This window comes from Lampetra planeri, chromosome 24 (assembly GCF_965212315.1).
Source record: "Lampetra planeri chromosome 24, kcLamPlan1.2.h2, whole genome shotgun sequence".
Taxonomy (NCBI): domain Eukaryota; kingdom Metazoa; phylum Chordata; class Hyperoartia; order Petromyzontiformes; family Petromyzontidae; genus Lampetra; species Lampetra planeri.
The window spans coordinates 6,020,672-6,037,051 of NC_136130.1; the positions used below are offsets into that span (position 1 = coordinate 6,020,672).

The 16,380-nt window shown below is 50.7% G+C and overlaps 1 protein-coding gene across 1 annotated transcript; it reads left to right on the forward strand.

The window, feature by feature from the left end:
• The first annotated feature begins 9,297 nt into the window (after positions 1–9,297).
• LOC144726838 (uncharacterized) lies at positions 9,298–15,028 on the forward strand. The gene is made up of 2 exons (XM_078605793.1): positions 9,298–10,155; positions 13,970–15,028. The coding sequence occupies exons 1-2, from the start codon at positions 9,298–9,300 to the stop codon at positions 13,982–13,984; spliced, it is 873 nt and encodes a 290-aa protein (XP_078461919.1). The 3' UTR covers positions 13,985–15,028.
• The last annotated feature ends 1,352 nt before the right edge of the window (positions 15,029–16,380 follow it).

Here is a 16,380-nt window from a genome sequence, read left to right on the forward strand (position 1 = left end):
TGCGCTTCACCGATCGAGTCACCTTATAATATGGGGGGTGCATAAAATGCCGTGACTAAATTAAATCCACAGACTGGGATTTGACTAAACTTTCCGCAGAATGTCCATCGACTCGACTGACTGAAATTAAATAAACGCGTGCAGACTGCATTAACACTGATCTGGGGTGACTCAACATTGGTTATCCCCATGTGGCTCCCACTGCATTAGATGCGGTGACTGTTGACACGAAGAGAGACGGGCAATCTGACCATCGACAGCCTGGTGCTGTAATACAATGCAGTTTTAGCCCAGGGCTTGGGACCAATGGCTGGACCATAAATATTACATTTTGTAGGGCAGGTATGGGGGCAGGCCCAATTTCCACGAGGGTACAACCCCTTTCAGAAGCAGTAAATGAAAAACAGTGTGTAAATTACCAAGTAGCATGCTCCGGTTCAATTGGAGGGGGGGACTGGAGGGAGCATGCATAAGTTAGGGGGTGGGGGGTGACACCGCCAGGATTAAACAAACCTTAAACAAATTTGAAACGCCAGACAGGACAATTAACGATACGATCTGCTTTTGTCTATCATGCACTCTGCTCCGGCTGTCAGGCCCGACGTACGTGGAAAGATAGCCACTGGTGATGAATATTGCACGGGGGTGGGGCTCAGCCCCCCATAATCACTACGGGATATCACTAAGGTATGGCGATGGGCGTGCTGATGGCTTCGTGAGTCACCACTTGTGCGGTATGTGTGATGAGCACTGGGACCCACGCCTCTCTGGGTGCCCTTTGATGAGCGTGATTGTTGCTGCTCGAAACTCCGTTCTCCTGTGATCTGTCGAGCACCGGTGGTGACCTTCCGACACAGCCAGAGGCTTCGCCGGGGGTTTTGGCTGCGTCTGTAGCAGAAATTAAGGTTAATTAAGGCAATTGCACATGAAAGAAAAACACATTTAAGGCTGTTGTAACATATAGCATTGACACATAGCCTTGTACGACCTATTCGGTAAACACGTACTTGGCGGTGCTGCCGTTGTAAGCGGTGCACAAACAAGCAAGGGTGAAGTATCCAACTCTTATCCACTCTGCCTCTCTCTGGCCTCTGGCGTTGTTTTCTCTTGGCCTACTTGGTTAGGTCATGGCTCACCTTCCAAAAAGTGTGGAGAAATCTATTGCTCGAATGAGCTCATCTTATTTACAGCCCTGAGGCAGTGGTGGAAATTCCACATTCCTGTTTTGGGGGGGTGGGGAAGTTTTTTTCCCGCAGAACGACCAATGTTGATTCATCCACAGGGTGGTACTCACTTTATCGACACCGGAGGGATGATGGGCTGAGTCAACCCCCAACCAGGATTTAGAGCTGCTTGCTCTCCCGCTGAGCCACCTTGGTTGATGAATTATTTCTTAATCTCAACACATTTGATCATAACACTGTCGTAAAAAAGTATTAAAATTGGGTGACGTTTTGGGCAATAATCCTTCTTCACAACGCATAGAAACCAGAGAGTTGGAGTGGCTTTATTTAAGATAGGAACTATAATTTTGACAACTGAAAGCCATCTAATTACTTTGACCACTGGTTGACATTTCCCTGATCCACTTGAAAGATTTCCTATTGATGTTTAAGGTCAGGTAAAGTTCATCGGATAGCATTCCGCTTAATTATTTTTAATTGCATTAGTCAAAATTGCGTTTCTATATGCAGCTGATGTTAGCATGATACACGAATGACTGTAACTCCATAACGGATAGAGTGATAGTCAAAGTTGATCTTTTTGAAAATGTAATCTTCAGGAACGGAACGCATTCAATGCTAATTCAGAGTGATAATTTGCATGTGCGTGCACACGTGCTCAATCATCAGCGACTAATTAAAATCATCAACTTGCGACACTTCAACATCTTTATAATAAATGGCGGATTAGATTGACACAGGCGCCATGTTTGAGTGGAACTAGCTGGCTTAGTATCACTCAGTAGAGAGTTGCTCCATAACCCCCCAAAAACCTATATTATGGATATGATATTGGTCGCGAAAACCTACGCGTTAAACTAGAGAGATTTTGTAGCCAATGGGATTGGGATGCTAGTGCTTTTGTTTCCATGACCCTTAGGGTCATGGGCCAATGTGAGAAAAAGGCATTCACCGTGGGCGGGGCTCGTGGCTGAGTGGACGTGGCTATGTAAAAGCAGAGCTGGTGGAGGGAAGAGCTGCCAACTCACAATGTGTCATTACGACTGGACTATACTTTCCACTCCAATCGTGCTTTTGTATTGTTTGTTCTTGTGGACACTTGTTGAAGAGAGCTTTATAGCTCATCGGATTCCTACATTCTGATTCATTGTTGAGGCTCCCAGAAAATTGGTAGCTTTATGTGCCCCCCCCACCCTTCTCTCACGCTCCCCTCCCCCCCAAACAGGGATGTAGCTGCTATGGCTGTCCAGATACCCACCCAACATGTGTTTTTAGATATGGGCTAAGAGACTCCCGCAATATTTTGTATTTGTCAGTACACACACACATTGACACGGTTATCACACATAGACTATCAAAACCAGTCGGCATAGACACACGTGCCGCACACGACAGGAGGACACCCCCGACTTACAAAGTGTGGATCTGACGCTGTTCCCATGCATTGATCAGACCTCCTGTGCTCTCCAGTCACCTCTATGGTGGCATGCGTCGTTGCTTGATTCCTGTCAGAACAATCCAGAACACTGATCCGAGAATTTCTGAGCAGGCCACATCTGCCACAGTGGCGAGATGTTAACTATGTCGCCTGGTACACAGGTCGTGGGTTCAATCCCAACCCTGACGCCTGTATATTTGAAGTTTGCTTGTTCTCCTCGTGGAGGCATGAATTGTTCTCCGTGTTCTCCGGTTTTTCCCTCTACATTTACAAACATGCATTTAGAAAATTTGGCTGCTATCAATTTACACATGACGATAAGCCACTTCGTTGAGCTATCATTTCTTTCCAGCTTGCTTCTGAAAAACAGCTGTATAGCTCAGTGGGCCTTACCTGGTAAAATAAAAAAAATAGTTTAGTTTATAGTTTAGTCGCAACGATGTTGTCCCGATGATGCGGCCGTAGTGTGTGTGCACAGTGGTGAGTAAATATAGCGTACAATAATAGAACATTATTATGGAAAGGCCTACCTCGGTACTCTAATTGTCGTGCCTTATGCTGATAACCCCTATTCCATGCCAGACTGGGAACATTGGGGAAAAAACAGAGTGAGCATCTGAGGCCTGTGTACGTCCATCTGCTTACCGACGAGGTTCACGTTGACAAGGAGGCCTGCGTCATGCTTGATGCACTTTGCCTTGTGGCAAAAGAAAATGAAGCAGAAGAGTGCAATGCAGACGACGAATGCGATGAACACGGCAGCTGCCCCCACCAGCACCACCACTGCGCCTAGCCTGTCATGGCCACGAACGTAGCCCAGAGTCCAGGGGGTGGGTGTAGGACACACAAAAGCAGGATATGCACATAGAGCTATGCATGCACGCGCTCACGCGCATGGCCCACCACACTCGTACAACAATCATTGGAAGCCGTGATCAATCGACTGCTGGATAAAGGCCCTCCTTAGTCATCGCCATCTCGTACAGATCTGCGAAGTAGCAATTCACCCTGGCAACTGCACAGAGCAGATTTGATTGCTCCATCTCCTCAGTGGACAACGTATTGTAAGCGTTCCTGCCCTTAGCTGCCACTCTGGGGCCGTCCATTAATGACGCCACGTGATTTTGGACGATTTTTTATTCTCCCCCCCCCCCTTCGTCACACGGCGTCACACAAAGTCAGACCCCCCTCAAATATGACGTCACAAAGCTCCTCCCCCCCCAAAAAAAATAAAACATGCTTCAAATCGCTTTAAACTATTGTCATCGTAGTGCGTATTTAATGTGGTGCTGCACTCTGATGTTGTAGGAGAAACATTTATTAAAGGTCTATTTAATTAAGTAGAACGTGTTGTTTATATTTATTTAAAGTTGCGCATTTTGATGTGACGTCACATTCCTCACCCCGACCCCCCCGACCCTCGTCACACATCGTCACAAATGTCTGACCCCCCCCCCCCATAGGTGCATGACGTCATTTATGGACGGCCCCTCTGTCACTATTAAAAATCTGAATACTTATACTGGAGGAATCCGATGCGCTATGAAGCTCTTTTCGATAGATGTCCAGTAGTTTCTTGACCATCTTCTCACTGAGACATGTCCTGCACAAGGCTGCTTGCACGTGTTTCCCTCTCTTTACCTCTTAATGTAAACTTCAACCATGCATCTCTGCAGCCTTCTTGGCTCAACTTTTAAGTTTTCATTCCATATGTGTGCACACATGTGCAACACAACCAAATTGCTTGCGGTTTGAAACTGCAATCACTGGGGCTTCTTGACCCTTTACAAAAAAATATCATTGTCTTATACATATGGTAAAACCATATATTTTTAGAAAATTAGTCATTACTTATCCAATGGCTTTGTGGATAGTTACAGACGTATTCACCAAAGAGCACTGGCATAGCAAGGACCACCACTAATATAAGTTGTTTTTAATGATAATTTGACTTTGCTGCACAATACCGCCAATTATTAAGAAATCTCACACACGTGCACCACGAAAGTCAGTCAATTCCTTCTGAAATGAGCAAGCCCAAAGTCCCAATCCCCCAGCCCCAAGCCTCAAGCCCTCAACCCCAAGCCTCAAGCCCTAAGCCACAAACCTCCAGCATCAAGCCTCAAGCCCCCAGCCCCCAGCCCCAAACCTCAAGCCCCAAGACTCAAGCCCCAAGTCCCAAATCTCAAGCCCCAAGCCTCAAGCCCAATACCCCCAGCTGCAAGCCACAAACTGCAAGCCCCAAACCCCAAGCTCCAAGCCACAAGAATAAACCCCAAGCCTCAAGCCCAAAACCTTAAGCCACAAACCCTAAGCCCAAGCCTCAAACTCCAAGCCCCAAGCCTCAAGTTTCAAGCCCCAAGGCCCAAGCCTCAAGCCCCAAGGCCCAAGCCTCAAGCCCCAAGCCTCAAGCCCCAAGTCCTCAGCCTAAATCTCAAGCCCCAAGCCTCAAGCCCCAAGCCTCAAGCCCTAAGCCACAAACTTCCAGCATAAAGTATCAAGCCACAAGCCTCAAACTCCAAGCCCCATATCCCAGCCCCAAGCCTCACGCCGCAAGCCACAAGCCTCAAGCCCCAAACCTCCATCATCAAGTCACAAACCACATCAACAAACCTCAAGCTCCAAGCTTCAAGCCCAAAACCCCAGCTGCAAGTTACAAACTCCAAGCCCCAAACCCCAAGCTCCAAGCCACAAGCCATAAGCCCCAAACCCCAAGGCCAAAGCCTTAAGCCACAAATCCTAAGCCCCAAGCCTCAAGCTCCAAGTCCCCAGCCCAAATCTCAAGCCCCAAACATCCAGCATCAAGCGTCAAGCCCCAAACCCCAAACCTCAAGCACCATGCCTCAAGCCCAAAACCACCAATCACAAGCTCCATGCCTCAAGCACTAAGCACCAAGCCCCAAACCCCAAGCTCCAAGCCTCAAGCCCAAAATCCCAAGCCGCAAGCCCCACACATCAAGCCCCAAACTTCAAGCCTCAACCCTCAAGCCCCAAGCCTCAAGCCCCAAACTTCAAGCCTCAATACCAGGTAAGGGAGATAACATGGCCACCACGGCACCCCACTTCCCCTCACTATATTATTATTACGCATCGCACCTCCCACAGCTTGGGAAAGTGTTGTTCATAAATATACAGCATCCACTATAAGATCACCCTCAGAGTATTTTAAGGATACTCTATCGTTTCCCTCTGCTTTCCTCACTGCACTTCTCTGAAAACTGAGACTTTCTGTCGAGGAGTTCAGTCGACCTTCACTCAATGGCCAATCGGACTTACCCATCTGCTGCTCTTGTGGTCTAACCTTTTCTTCCCCCTGTCATCTAAGCTGTCATCTCCATGATTACCATGCCCCACTGTTTTGTGCAGCATCTTAGAGGTGCGCTTACATTTAGACACTATTTTATTCTGTGTTGTATTGTAGGCGTGAATGCCAGTATTGGACACAGTTTGCCTAACTATGTATCTCTGATATGGATATTGGCCTACTGTGCTGCAGCACATAGGTTACTCGTTTTAGGTGACGTGCATGCACACATGAGATGCCCAGACCAGGGATGCAGCCAGACTCTAGAAGTTGAGGGTGTACCATTCGGGCGTGGCTCTCGGTGGTTTTCGGTTACATTACAGAGATAATCTGTGAAGTTTGCTATTGTTATTTATAGGAGTATTTCCATATACTTTAATGACCGCATTTTAAATTTAAGCAACTACTGGATTCTAACTCAGTACTGAGTCTGTGTGCTACTGTATTCAAAGATCTTGTCATCATAATAATCAGTATTTCTCACCTTTGTTATAAGGGAAATGCCAGGAATGTTGTATGTTTTTATGCCGGAGGTGTTCGGACCCTCATGACACCCACAGTGGCTGTACCCTCTGGGACAGCCCAGGGTGGATAGCCGATTTCCTTGATCTTACATCAGCACGGTTGGCGACGTGCGGTGCGAAAGAAGTTGAACATACATCCTTTAAGATTGCAGTGCAATTGGCAGGTCACTCAAACACGCCAAATAAAAATACATGGTATTATATTCACGACTGTAAATACAGGAGAAAATTTGGCAAAAAAGAAAATTATTATCTGACTGACAGTAATTTACAACAATCCAGCCTTATTTCCAACTCTCAATTGACAATGAGGAACATTCAATAATGCATCACATGAACTCAAACATGTCCTACAGCGGTCACATGTTTCAAAGAGAGTTAAAGCTACAATTTCTCGTGACACATATTTGACTGCAAACTGCTGCCAGGAATTACGTTTTCATATACAGAGAAGAGAATAATTTGCTTAGGTTTTTATTTTATTTTAAATATGCCATTAATGCAGCAAATTCATAATGAAGCCCTTAAAAACCTAGCAGTGCTGGAATTTCAATTACTGTGTCAAATAAGCGAAATATAAAATGCACGTGTTTTTATTTACATGACATTTACAAAATAATACCTTAATCCTTTGTTAGTTTTCTGTGAATGTTAATGCTGACTCAGAATGAGCCAACTGTTTGTGTATTTAGGGGCACTTAAAAATTGGTCACTTTAAATTCAATAAATTATTTGGTGATGTTGCTGCCTTGGCTGTGGTGCACAAGCACAACCCACTCTTCCTCCTTGGTCTTTCTGTGTCATGAAGAAGGGCCATTACCTGAAACGTCACCTATTATATATGTTAGTATTTTAAAGGCAGATTTATTGACTAATGTGAGGTTGTTTTTCCTATAGGGCACATGGTCACGGTGTTTACATTTAGCGTTATTTATTCATCTTTGCAGGAGTCATGTGAAACTGATATAAACTGTAACGGTTGAGTGATGCAATAAAAGAAAAGTCATCTTGATTTAAATGAATCAAAGCAAAAATTCCAGATCATCTCATACGTCGTAGCTGCATCTGATTTTAGGATTTTATGATCAATCCAAAATTTTGGAACACAGCCCTCATGGGAAAGATGAACAGTTTAGGTATTACCAGCGAGTATATTACTTTTAATGTGGCTGTAAGCGAACACGTGTGAAGAATTTCTCTCAACGTATTATCTTGCAGCAACATCCACCGTTGTACTGAATTTCTGAACAGCAGCTGCGTATCTTGGGCAGCACGGGCCCTGGTGTCAGGAGTTGAATGGGGGGCCCCTGTCAATTTCCCTCGCTCTTTGTAACCCGATACCCGAGCTCCTCTGGCCTGTAGGTCCCAGTGCAGTCACAACGGCTGCACACCCCACAGCCACTCCACTTCTAATGCTCCCACATCTGTGGTTTCAAATACGCACTGACCAGCGTGGTGAAGTATAGCCAAACAGCCCCCATGACTGGCATGGCATGGGGAGGCCCTTATCCAGCAGTGGAATGACCTGTGTTGGCTCAGTACAGGAGCATACTTGATACGTTGGTCACCCAAGCAATCATGTTTGTATTCAACTAAATATTTAGGCAGTGATACAATTCAATTACATCTGATCTTTGTATGCTTTCTGTTATTCATAATACGATCTCCGCTGTAGGTCAATACCCACTCATTGATGCATGATGGTTATAGCTCAAGTCAAGGTGGGGTTGCTTTCAAGTGCAATATACAATGAAGTGGGCGAAGGGTACAGGTTACGATTAATGCAATGCAAAAAGCACCAGGAATTTAAACATCAATTTGGCAGTTACAATGCTTGTCCTTGTACATATGTAGGGCTGTTACAGAGAGCCCGTTATGCATGGCAGCCTATGGTAAACAAGCACAGTGGGCGGGGCTACGTCAGTGCACGGGCAGGTGCCCTCTACGACGTCCGCGCTTCGGACGTTACGATCCCCCGGGGCCCCACCCCTCAGGGAGGGGGGTGTATAAAAGGGGAATGTATCGGGGGGCTCGGGAGTGATGTTTAGCTAAAGAAGAGGAGGCGGAAGACGTCTGAGATAGAGCCCTGGACTCCCCCTGGTACGCCGTCCTTATCAGGACCGCGCAGGCTCGAGCCAGTGGCGTGGTACCAGAGCCAGAGCCAGTGCTGGTCTGGACTCTGGGTACCGGGCCCGACTGACCAGTGTCGGGCCAAGATAGCCTCCCCTAGCCCATTAGTGGAGGACTCAGAGGCAGGCTAAGGTTAGCCTAGAGGTGTGTCCTCAGATAGACGGGTGAGGGGGCCGATACCCCCTCAATTGTGTATGTCACAAAGTTGGTATTCAAATAAACAAGTGTGCCTCCAACTCCGGTGTCAACGAGTCATAAGCGTTACTACATCTGGCGTCAGAAGTGAAACAAAGTACGAACATGGATACACGCCGGACGACTCGAGTCGGAGTACCAGGAGCGGAGGACACCGCTGCAGTTGGAGAGCCCGAGACGGCTGAAGATGCCATCGAGCAGCCGGGGCTGGGTGCATCCACGCCACAGCAGCTGGAGGAAGGGGAGCCGTCGACGGAGGGGCTGAGGCAGGCGCACGCGAAGCTGGCCGAGCTGCTGTACGCCGCAGCCGCCATGCTCGATAACATCACACGGCTGGGGGCTGCGGGACCGCCACGAGGCGACAGCAGCCAACGACCACAGCGCCTTCCCGCCATTTCAACGGAGCAACATTTTGAAACTCCCGCCATCGCCGCAGCTGCTGTTGAGGGCGTGGCCGCTCTAAGCATCGCGTCCAACGGCGGGAGTACAGTACCTGCCGCGTCACCACGGGTGCGACCGGCGATGCCATCGCTGCTTCGGGCCGACGCTGAGTCGAGTGAGGGAGACGAGGGAGCGCAATCGTCCTCTGCAGCCGCTGCCTTACATCAGCGACTGCCGCCGCTCAAAGAATTTGTGGGCGAGGAGGGCGACTGGGGCGGCTTCCAGCGGCGCTTCCTCGCTCACCAGGAGATGGCACAGTGGACAGACGCCGAGGCTCTCCGAGCACTGCCAGCACTCCTCGACAGCGACGCCCTCGCCACACTAACATCGGCAACGAAGGAGAGGCGTTCCACGCTGCGGGAGGCGATGCAAGTGCTGTCCGCTGTGTATGGGCCACCATCGGACTGTCGTCAACTCTTTTACGATCGCCAGCGGGGGACGAAGGAGTCGCCCCTGGCGTACCGTACAAGCCTCCTGGCGCTGGCAAAGGAAGCCTTTCCACGAATGGACGACGAGGGGATCGACGCCATGGTGACAGAAAAGATACTTTTGCTGGCGGACGACTTAGACATCGTCATTGTCGCACAGGACGATGCAGAAATGTGCTCCCTCCAAGCGGCCCGTCTCCTCCACGCAAACCTGTCCTCTCAACGACGGAAGGCCAGCAAGGCGGCGAGCGGGCGCGCCGTCGCTGCGGCCACCCTCCCGGCGGAAGAGGTTTGCGCCATCAACCATCGACGGCAGCACGGAGCGGGAGCGCGGGGGGACCGGGCCGGTTCAAGCCATCTACAACGTCCATCGTCGCCACCAGCGCTTCCACGCTGCTACAACTGCGGCATCCGGGGCCACGTCGCCTCGGGGTGCCGCTCTCCTCGGCAGCGCGGGACGACACCTCAACGGGACGCCGGCCCTCGTCACAAGCTCCACCATCATAATCCGGCGAGTCGCGGCACCCCTCACGTTTGGCCCACGCACACGCCCGTCGCACACTTAAACACCGCAGCGAAGGGGGGGCCAATATCGCGTACCATGGCACCAACACGCACCGCTCTGGGTACTCACATTGAACCCAGCCAGTGGTCCGTGTTGGCCCATCGGGTTGTAGCCGCGTCGTCGGGGTCGTCGGCCGTTGTGGGTCACATCGATGGGGTGGAGGTTCGCATCTTGGTCGATACAGGAGCATCGGCGACCATTATTTCGGAGTTGATTTATAACATTCTCCCTGCCCAGAGCCGTCCTTTGATGCCTGTTAATGTGCCATTCTTTGCTGCTAACGGGGGTTCACTTGGCATCATCGGACAAATTCGAGCCCAAATTTGTGTCGGGGATATTAAATTATCTGGGCCGATTTTTGTTTCCTCCTCGCTGGCGGTTCCGTGCCTGCTGGGGACGGATTTCCTGGCCAAAATGCCGATTAGGATATTAATCGACCAGGGATGCATTGAGCTCCCATCGGGCCGACGCATGGCGTTTTTGCCATCCCCCGCTACGAGCCGGACGGCGTTCGCGACGGTGCCGGCGTTCGTAGATAGAACGGTGCGCGTTCCTCCGGGGGCGCAAATGTTAATTCCTTTGAGACTTCGGCGGCCCTTCGCTAAGGGCATTGGGGCTCAAGGGGTTTTGCTGGGACCGTCTAGGGCCGGGGTCAGTGGACCTAATTTACTCCCGGCCCAGACCATAGTGAGAGGGGATGGAGAACCCTTCATCGCGGTCCTCAATGTGGGCTCGCAGACGGTGGTGGTCCCACAGGGGACCGTGCTTGCTCACGCAACGCCGGTGCCCTGTGAGGAACCCGTCGCGAGTCATGTCGGCGCTGCCCCTGCACCGCGACCACATTCAGACAGCGATGAAGGGTGGCTCGAGGCGCTTTGCGCGGGATCGACGGACCTGTCAAATTTAGAGCGCCAACGTCTTAAGACACTACTGAGGGAATTTTCCGACGTTTTCAGTCGGGATAAATACGATTTGGGCTGCACTCATCTGCTGCGTCACCATATTGATACGGGTGACAGCGCGCCAATACGCCAAAATCCTTTTCGGTTGAGTCCCGCCGAAAAGGACCATGTCAAATCGGCTGTTGATGACATGCTAGCCGCCGACATAATTTCTCCCTCCAACAGCCCTTGGGGAGCGCCGATCGTCCTGGTTAAGAAGCAGGACGGTTCGTTGCGGTTTTGCGTTGACTTTCGGCGCCTTAATAAAATTACGGTTGCCGACGCATACCCGCTCCCACGGATGGACGAATCGCTTGACGCCTTGGCGGGAGCGCGATTCTTCTCCACATTGGACTTACTTTCGGGATTCTGGCAGCTTCCTCTGGACGATGATTCAAAGCCTAAAACTGCTTTCCGTACTCCGCACGGCCTGTTTCAATTCAACCGGTTGCCGATGGGCTTACACTCAGCGCCGGCAACTTTCCAGCGGTTGATGGAATTGGTTTTGGCTGGATTGCAATGGGAGTCGTGCCTGATTTATTTGGATGACGTCATTGTCTTTGGCAAAACTTTTGAGGAACATCTCCAGAGGTTGCGGGCGGTTTTCCTAAAGATGCGGGCTGCTAATTTGAAATTTAAGCCCCAAAAATGCCATTTGTTACGCGAGTCGGTGCGTTATTTGGGGCACATCGTGGGGCGCTCAGGTATTTCTACCGATCCCGCCAAAACGCAGTGTGTAAGCTCCTGGCCGACTCCCACCTCAGTGGGAGAGGTTAGGAGTTTTATTGGGTTTGCGTCGTATTATAGACGCTTCGTCGCTAATTTTGCGACTATCGCCAAACCCCTACATGCTTTAACATCTAAAGGGGTTCGGTTTTGCTGGGGTCAGGAGGAGGAGGCTGCTTTTTGCTCCCTTCGGGATGCTTTGGTAAACGCTCCTCCCCTGATTTACCCTGATTTTTCAAAACCGTTCTTGCTCGACACCGATGCGAGCAACACGGGTATTGGGGGCGTGCTCTCCCAGGTGGTTGACGGCGTGGAACATGTGGTTGCGTACGGCAGTCGGGTGTTGTCTCCAGCGGAGCAACGGTATTGTGTCACCCGTAGGGAACTGTTGGCAATTGTCCATTTCGTCCAACAGTATCGCCCATATCTGTACGGTCGGCATTTCACCGTCCGCACAGATCATGCGGCACTGCAGTACGCCCTGAGGGTTCAACAGCCATCGGGACAATTGTCCCGATGGTTGGAGGTCCTCCAGGATTACGATTTCCAAACCACATACCGTAAGGGCGTTCGCCACACCAACGCGGACGCTCTGTCACGCTTGCCAACCACCTCCGAGTGTGCATGCCTCCTGGGGTCTGGACGTTGCAGGCCTCCAGGGGACACATCGGTACCTGTCTTGGCGGCCGCCAACGACGACGATGCAATGGTTCCTAATTCGATCGAACAACAGGGCAAAGATTCCCTGTTGGGGTTGCCCGTCATTGAATGGGGGCGCCTCCAGATGGAGGATGTCTCCCTCCTCGGGTGGCGACGTCGCGTTGGCGGTGCGGCGGGGGGAAAAAGAGGTGGTTCCGACGCATGGGAAATGTGCCAAGGTCTGCTAATGCATTGGGACGGGAAGTCACGTCGACATCGGCTGGTTGTCCCTACTGGGTTGCGGGGTAGGGTGGTATGGGCCGCTCATGAGCGCCTCCTACACCTGGGGACCCAAAAGACTCTCGCCTTGCTGCAACTTGATTTTTACTGGCCTGGCATGACGAGGGATGTGGGGGATTTGTTGGGATCGTGCCCTCAATGTGCACAACGCAAACCGCCGGCACGGGAGTCTAACCCGCCCTTGCAATCGATCAAAGTGTCCAGGATAAACGAGCTGGTCGCTCTGGACATTTTGGGACCATTCCCCGCCACCCCCAGAGGGAATAGATATTTGTTGACGGGTGTCGAGTATTTTACACGCTGGCCTATGGCCTGGCCTTTGGCCAACCAGTCGGCAGCAGCCATCGTGGAGGCCTTTGTTCAGGGTTATGTCCTGGACAAAGGTGCTCCGGAGAGGCTGCTGACCGACCAGGGCAGAAATTTTTCCGGTAAACTACTCAGACAAGTCTGCGATCTCCTGGGCACAAAGAAAATTCGGACCTCCCCATATCACCCACAAACTGACGGGATGGTCGAACGTTTGCATCGCACCATCTCGTCCATGTTATCACAACAAGTTTCGGACTCGCAAACGGATTGGGACCTACAAATTCAGGGGGTCTTGGCGGCGTACCGGATGGCACCCCATGCGGCTACGGGGTTTTCTCCCTTTTACCTCATGTACGGCCGAGAACCAGACCCGCCTGTTCGTGCCCAGTTGCGGATCCCCGTGCCGCAGGGAAAAACTAATCTGGCTGACCACGTTAAATTTAATCTGGACAAATTGACCGAGGCACGGGATGCTGCAATGCAAAACTCTGACCTCCGTCAGAAGGCAAATGAGCGCCTCAGATTGAGTCGAGCGCACATGCTGCAGTGGAAGCCGGGGGACAAGGCATGGTTGCACTGCCCCCAGGTGCCACTGGCAACCTCCTCTAAACTTGTGCGGCCGTGGCGGGGCCCTGTGGAAGTGGTGGAGGTGTTACGTCCGCAGTGCGTGCGCATCAAGTGGGGGAAGCGGCGATGGTTCGTGCACCCCTCCAGATTAAAACCCTTCGCTGCGGTACACAACCCCACTTCACACGCGCGTGGCCAAACGTGTGGGGGGTCGGCCGACTTGCTGGGTCCGTCTCTGTCGCTCTCACCTAATGCCTTGCCGGCTGTGCCACCTTCAGGGGCATCAGGAGTGACGGGCTCACGCCCGATCACCCCTCCTGCGGATACCGAGGGTCACGCGGAGTCAGAGGAATGCTCACCTCAAGACGGACAGTCGCCACCTGATGGTCCGCCACGCGGGGTTACCCCGTGTGAGGGGCCCGCTGCAAGGACGCGCGCTAAAATGCGCAAACTGTTGTGAGGCCGGAAAATGTGTACATAGCTGTTGTGTTTATTGGCTGTTGTGTGGATGGTGTGTTTCCCGCTCCTCGGATGTACATATGTTGGGTTCACCGTTTGTTGTGTGTGCGGGGTGGGTTCCCTGCTGGTTGTATATAAGCTGTTTTTTTTACGGAATTCGTATTTATTCGGGGGGGTGCGACGGGTTGTTTCTCATCTTGTTGTTGTGTCTCGTTCTGGTTCCTGTTATGGTTCAAAAATAGTGAGGCACACGTCAGGGGGTGAAGGCACCTTTATTGTCAAATTTTGTATGTTGGCAGCCGGGACGGCTGCATGCTATGTGGGGGGGAGTGATGTAGGGCTGTTACAGAGAGCCCGTTATGCATGGCAGCCTATGGTAAACAAGCACAGTGGGCGGGGCTACGTCAGTGCACGGGCAGGTGCCCTCTACGACGTCCGCGCTTCGGACGTTACGATCCCCCGGGGCCCCACCCCTCAGGGAGGGGGGTGTATAAAAGGGGAATGTATCGGGGGGCTCGGGAGTGATGTTTAGCTAAAGAAGAGGAGGCGGAAGACGTCTGAGATAGAGCCCTGGACTCCCCCTGGTACGCCGTCCTTATCAGGACCGCGCAGGCTCGAGCCAGTGGCGTGGTACCAGAGCCAGAGCCAGTGCTGGTCTGGACTCTGGGTACCGGGCCCGACTGACCAGTGTCGGGCCAAGATAGCCTCCCCTAGCCCATTAGTGGAGGACTCAGAGGCAGGCTAAGGTTAGCCTAGAGGTGTGTCCTCAGATAGACGGGTGAGGGGGCCGATACCCCCTCAATTGTGTATGTCACAAAGTTGGTATTCAAATAAACAAGTGTGCCTCCAACTCCGGTGTCAACGAGTCATAAGCGTTACTACACATACACAGCCGTATTGTCAATCCACTGCTGGATGAGGGCCTCCCCACACCGTGTGGGCCATGTGACCAGACTTCGCTTGTCAGTGAGAGTTGGTGAAGACTGAGAGAGCGGGGGACGAAAGAACAACGCATCGATGCTGCTTCACAATCCTCTGCTGCCCACAACGCCTACAATACCTGTGGTATGCATGGGGGTGGCCCATCCAAGCAATACCCAGGCTCCAACCTACTTAGCTTTAGAGTATGACGGAGATATGACCCATTCTTGGTTATTTGGTCGTAACAATTTTGAATGTTTAGTTGGTTTATTGATTCCGTCTACAATGGATAATCTGGTGGCAAACAACAATGCACATAATACAAAAGTGTGAAGAAAGCGAACGTTATCGCCAAGTTAACCTCATCTTAAATCGCATGGTTATTTATTAAAAAATATATTGATGTTGGTTGGAACATCCTCCGTGATGTAATTGGAGTAATATCCATCTTATAATCCCTTTATTTGACTACTATACGTGTACGTTTTACTTTAAAGAGCCATGCAACGTATTTAAAACAATGACGTGAAAGTAAATTGCAGCCGTTTGCAATCGCTTCCTGAATGACAGTCGACCCACGCCGTGGAGGTTTTTCGACCATGCCACACCATGCCACACCATGCGAGTTGGAGCGCGTTGTTGAAAGGAGGGGGATGGGGAGTCCAATCTGGTTCAGATATCACTCGTCACTGATGTGAGCCGTGGGCGGGAATCGAACTCAAGTTTGCGATTGCTTCTCCCCTATCCCAATCGATCCCTCGAACGAGGGCTTAACTTACCACGTGATCATTTCTGAAGTTCGGCCTCTTGCTAACATATTAAACCCTGCCCAAATTGCTCTTTAAAATACACGTAGATTATTATCAATGTACCTCGTGGCTTCAAGTATATTTTGGCCTTTTTTTGTATTGCGTACCTATACAGCATGCAGTGATGTGATGTCACAGTGGTTAGCGTGCTGCGCTATGAACCTGGCGACCCTATATCGATTCTCTGCCTGGGATAACGTCAGTGGCAAGTGATAATTACAAACGAGTCCTGCCCTACCTCCCTTCACCGGTCCTCATTAACCAGCGTGGTAAAGTATGGTCAATACAGTAAGTCAAACCCCCATGACCGGCATTGCGTGGGGAAGTCGGTGGGAGGTGGGGGTGTCCTTCATTAACAAACGATATAAGAATGGCTGGAATTAATTTATTTTATTGTGAAAAAAACTTTACAATCAATGTTTCATTTTAGTCTGGAGATCTCTGCGGAGGGGGTGAGGGTGACACATTTCAAGAGCGACGAAGCCATGTTTGCAATCGAG

Coding starts and splice junctions, on each gene's coding strand:
- LOC144726838 (XM_078605793.1), top strand. CDS start 9,298: ATGCCATCGCTGCTTCGGGCCGACGCTGAGTCGAGTGAGGGAGACGAG.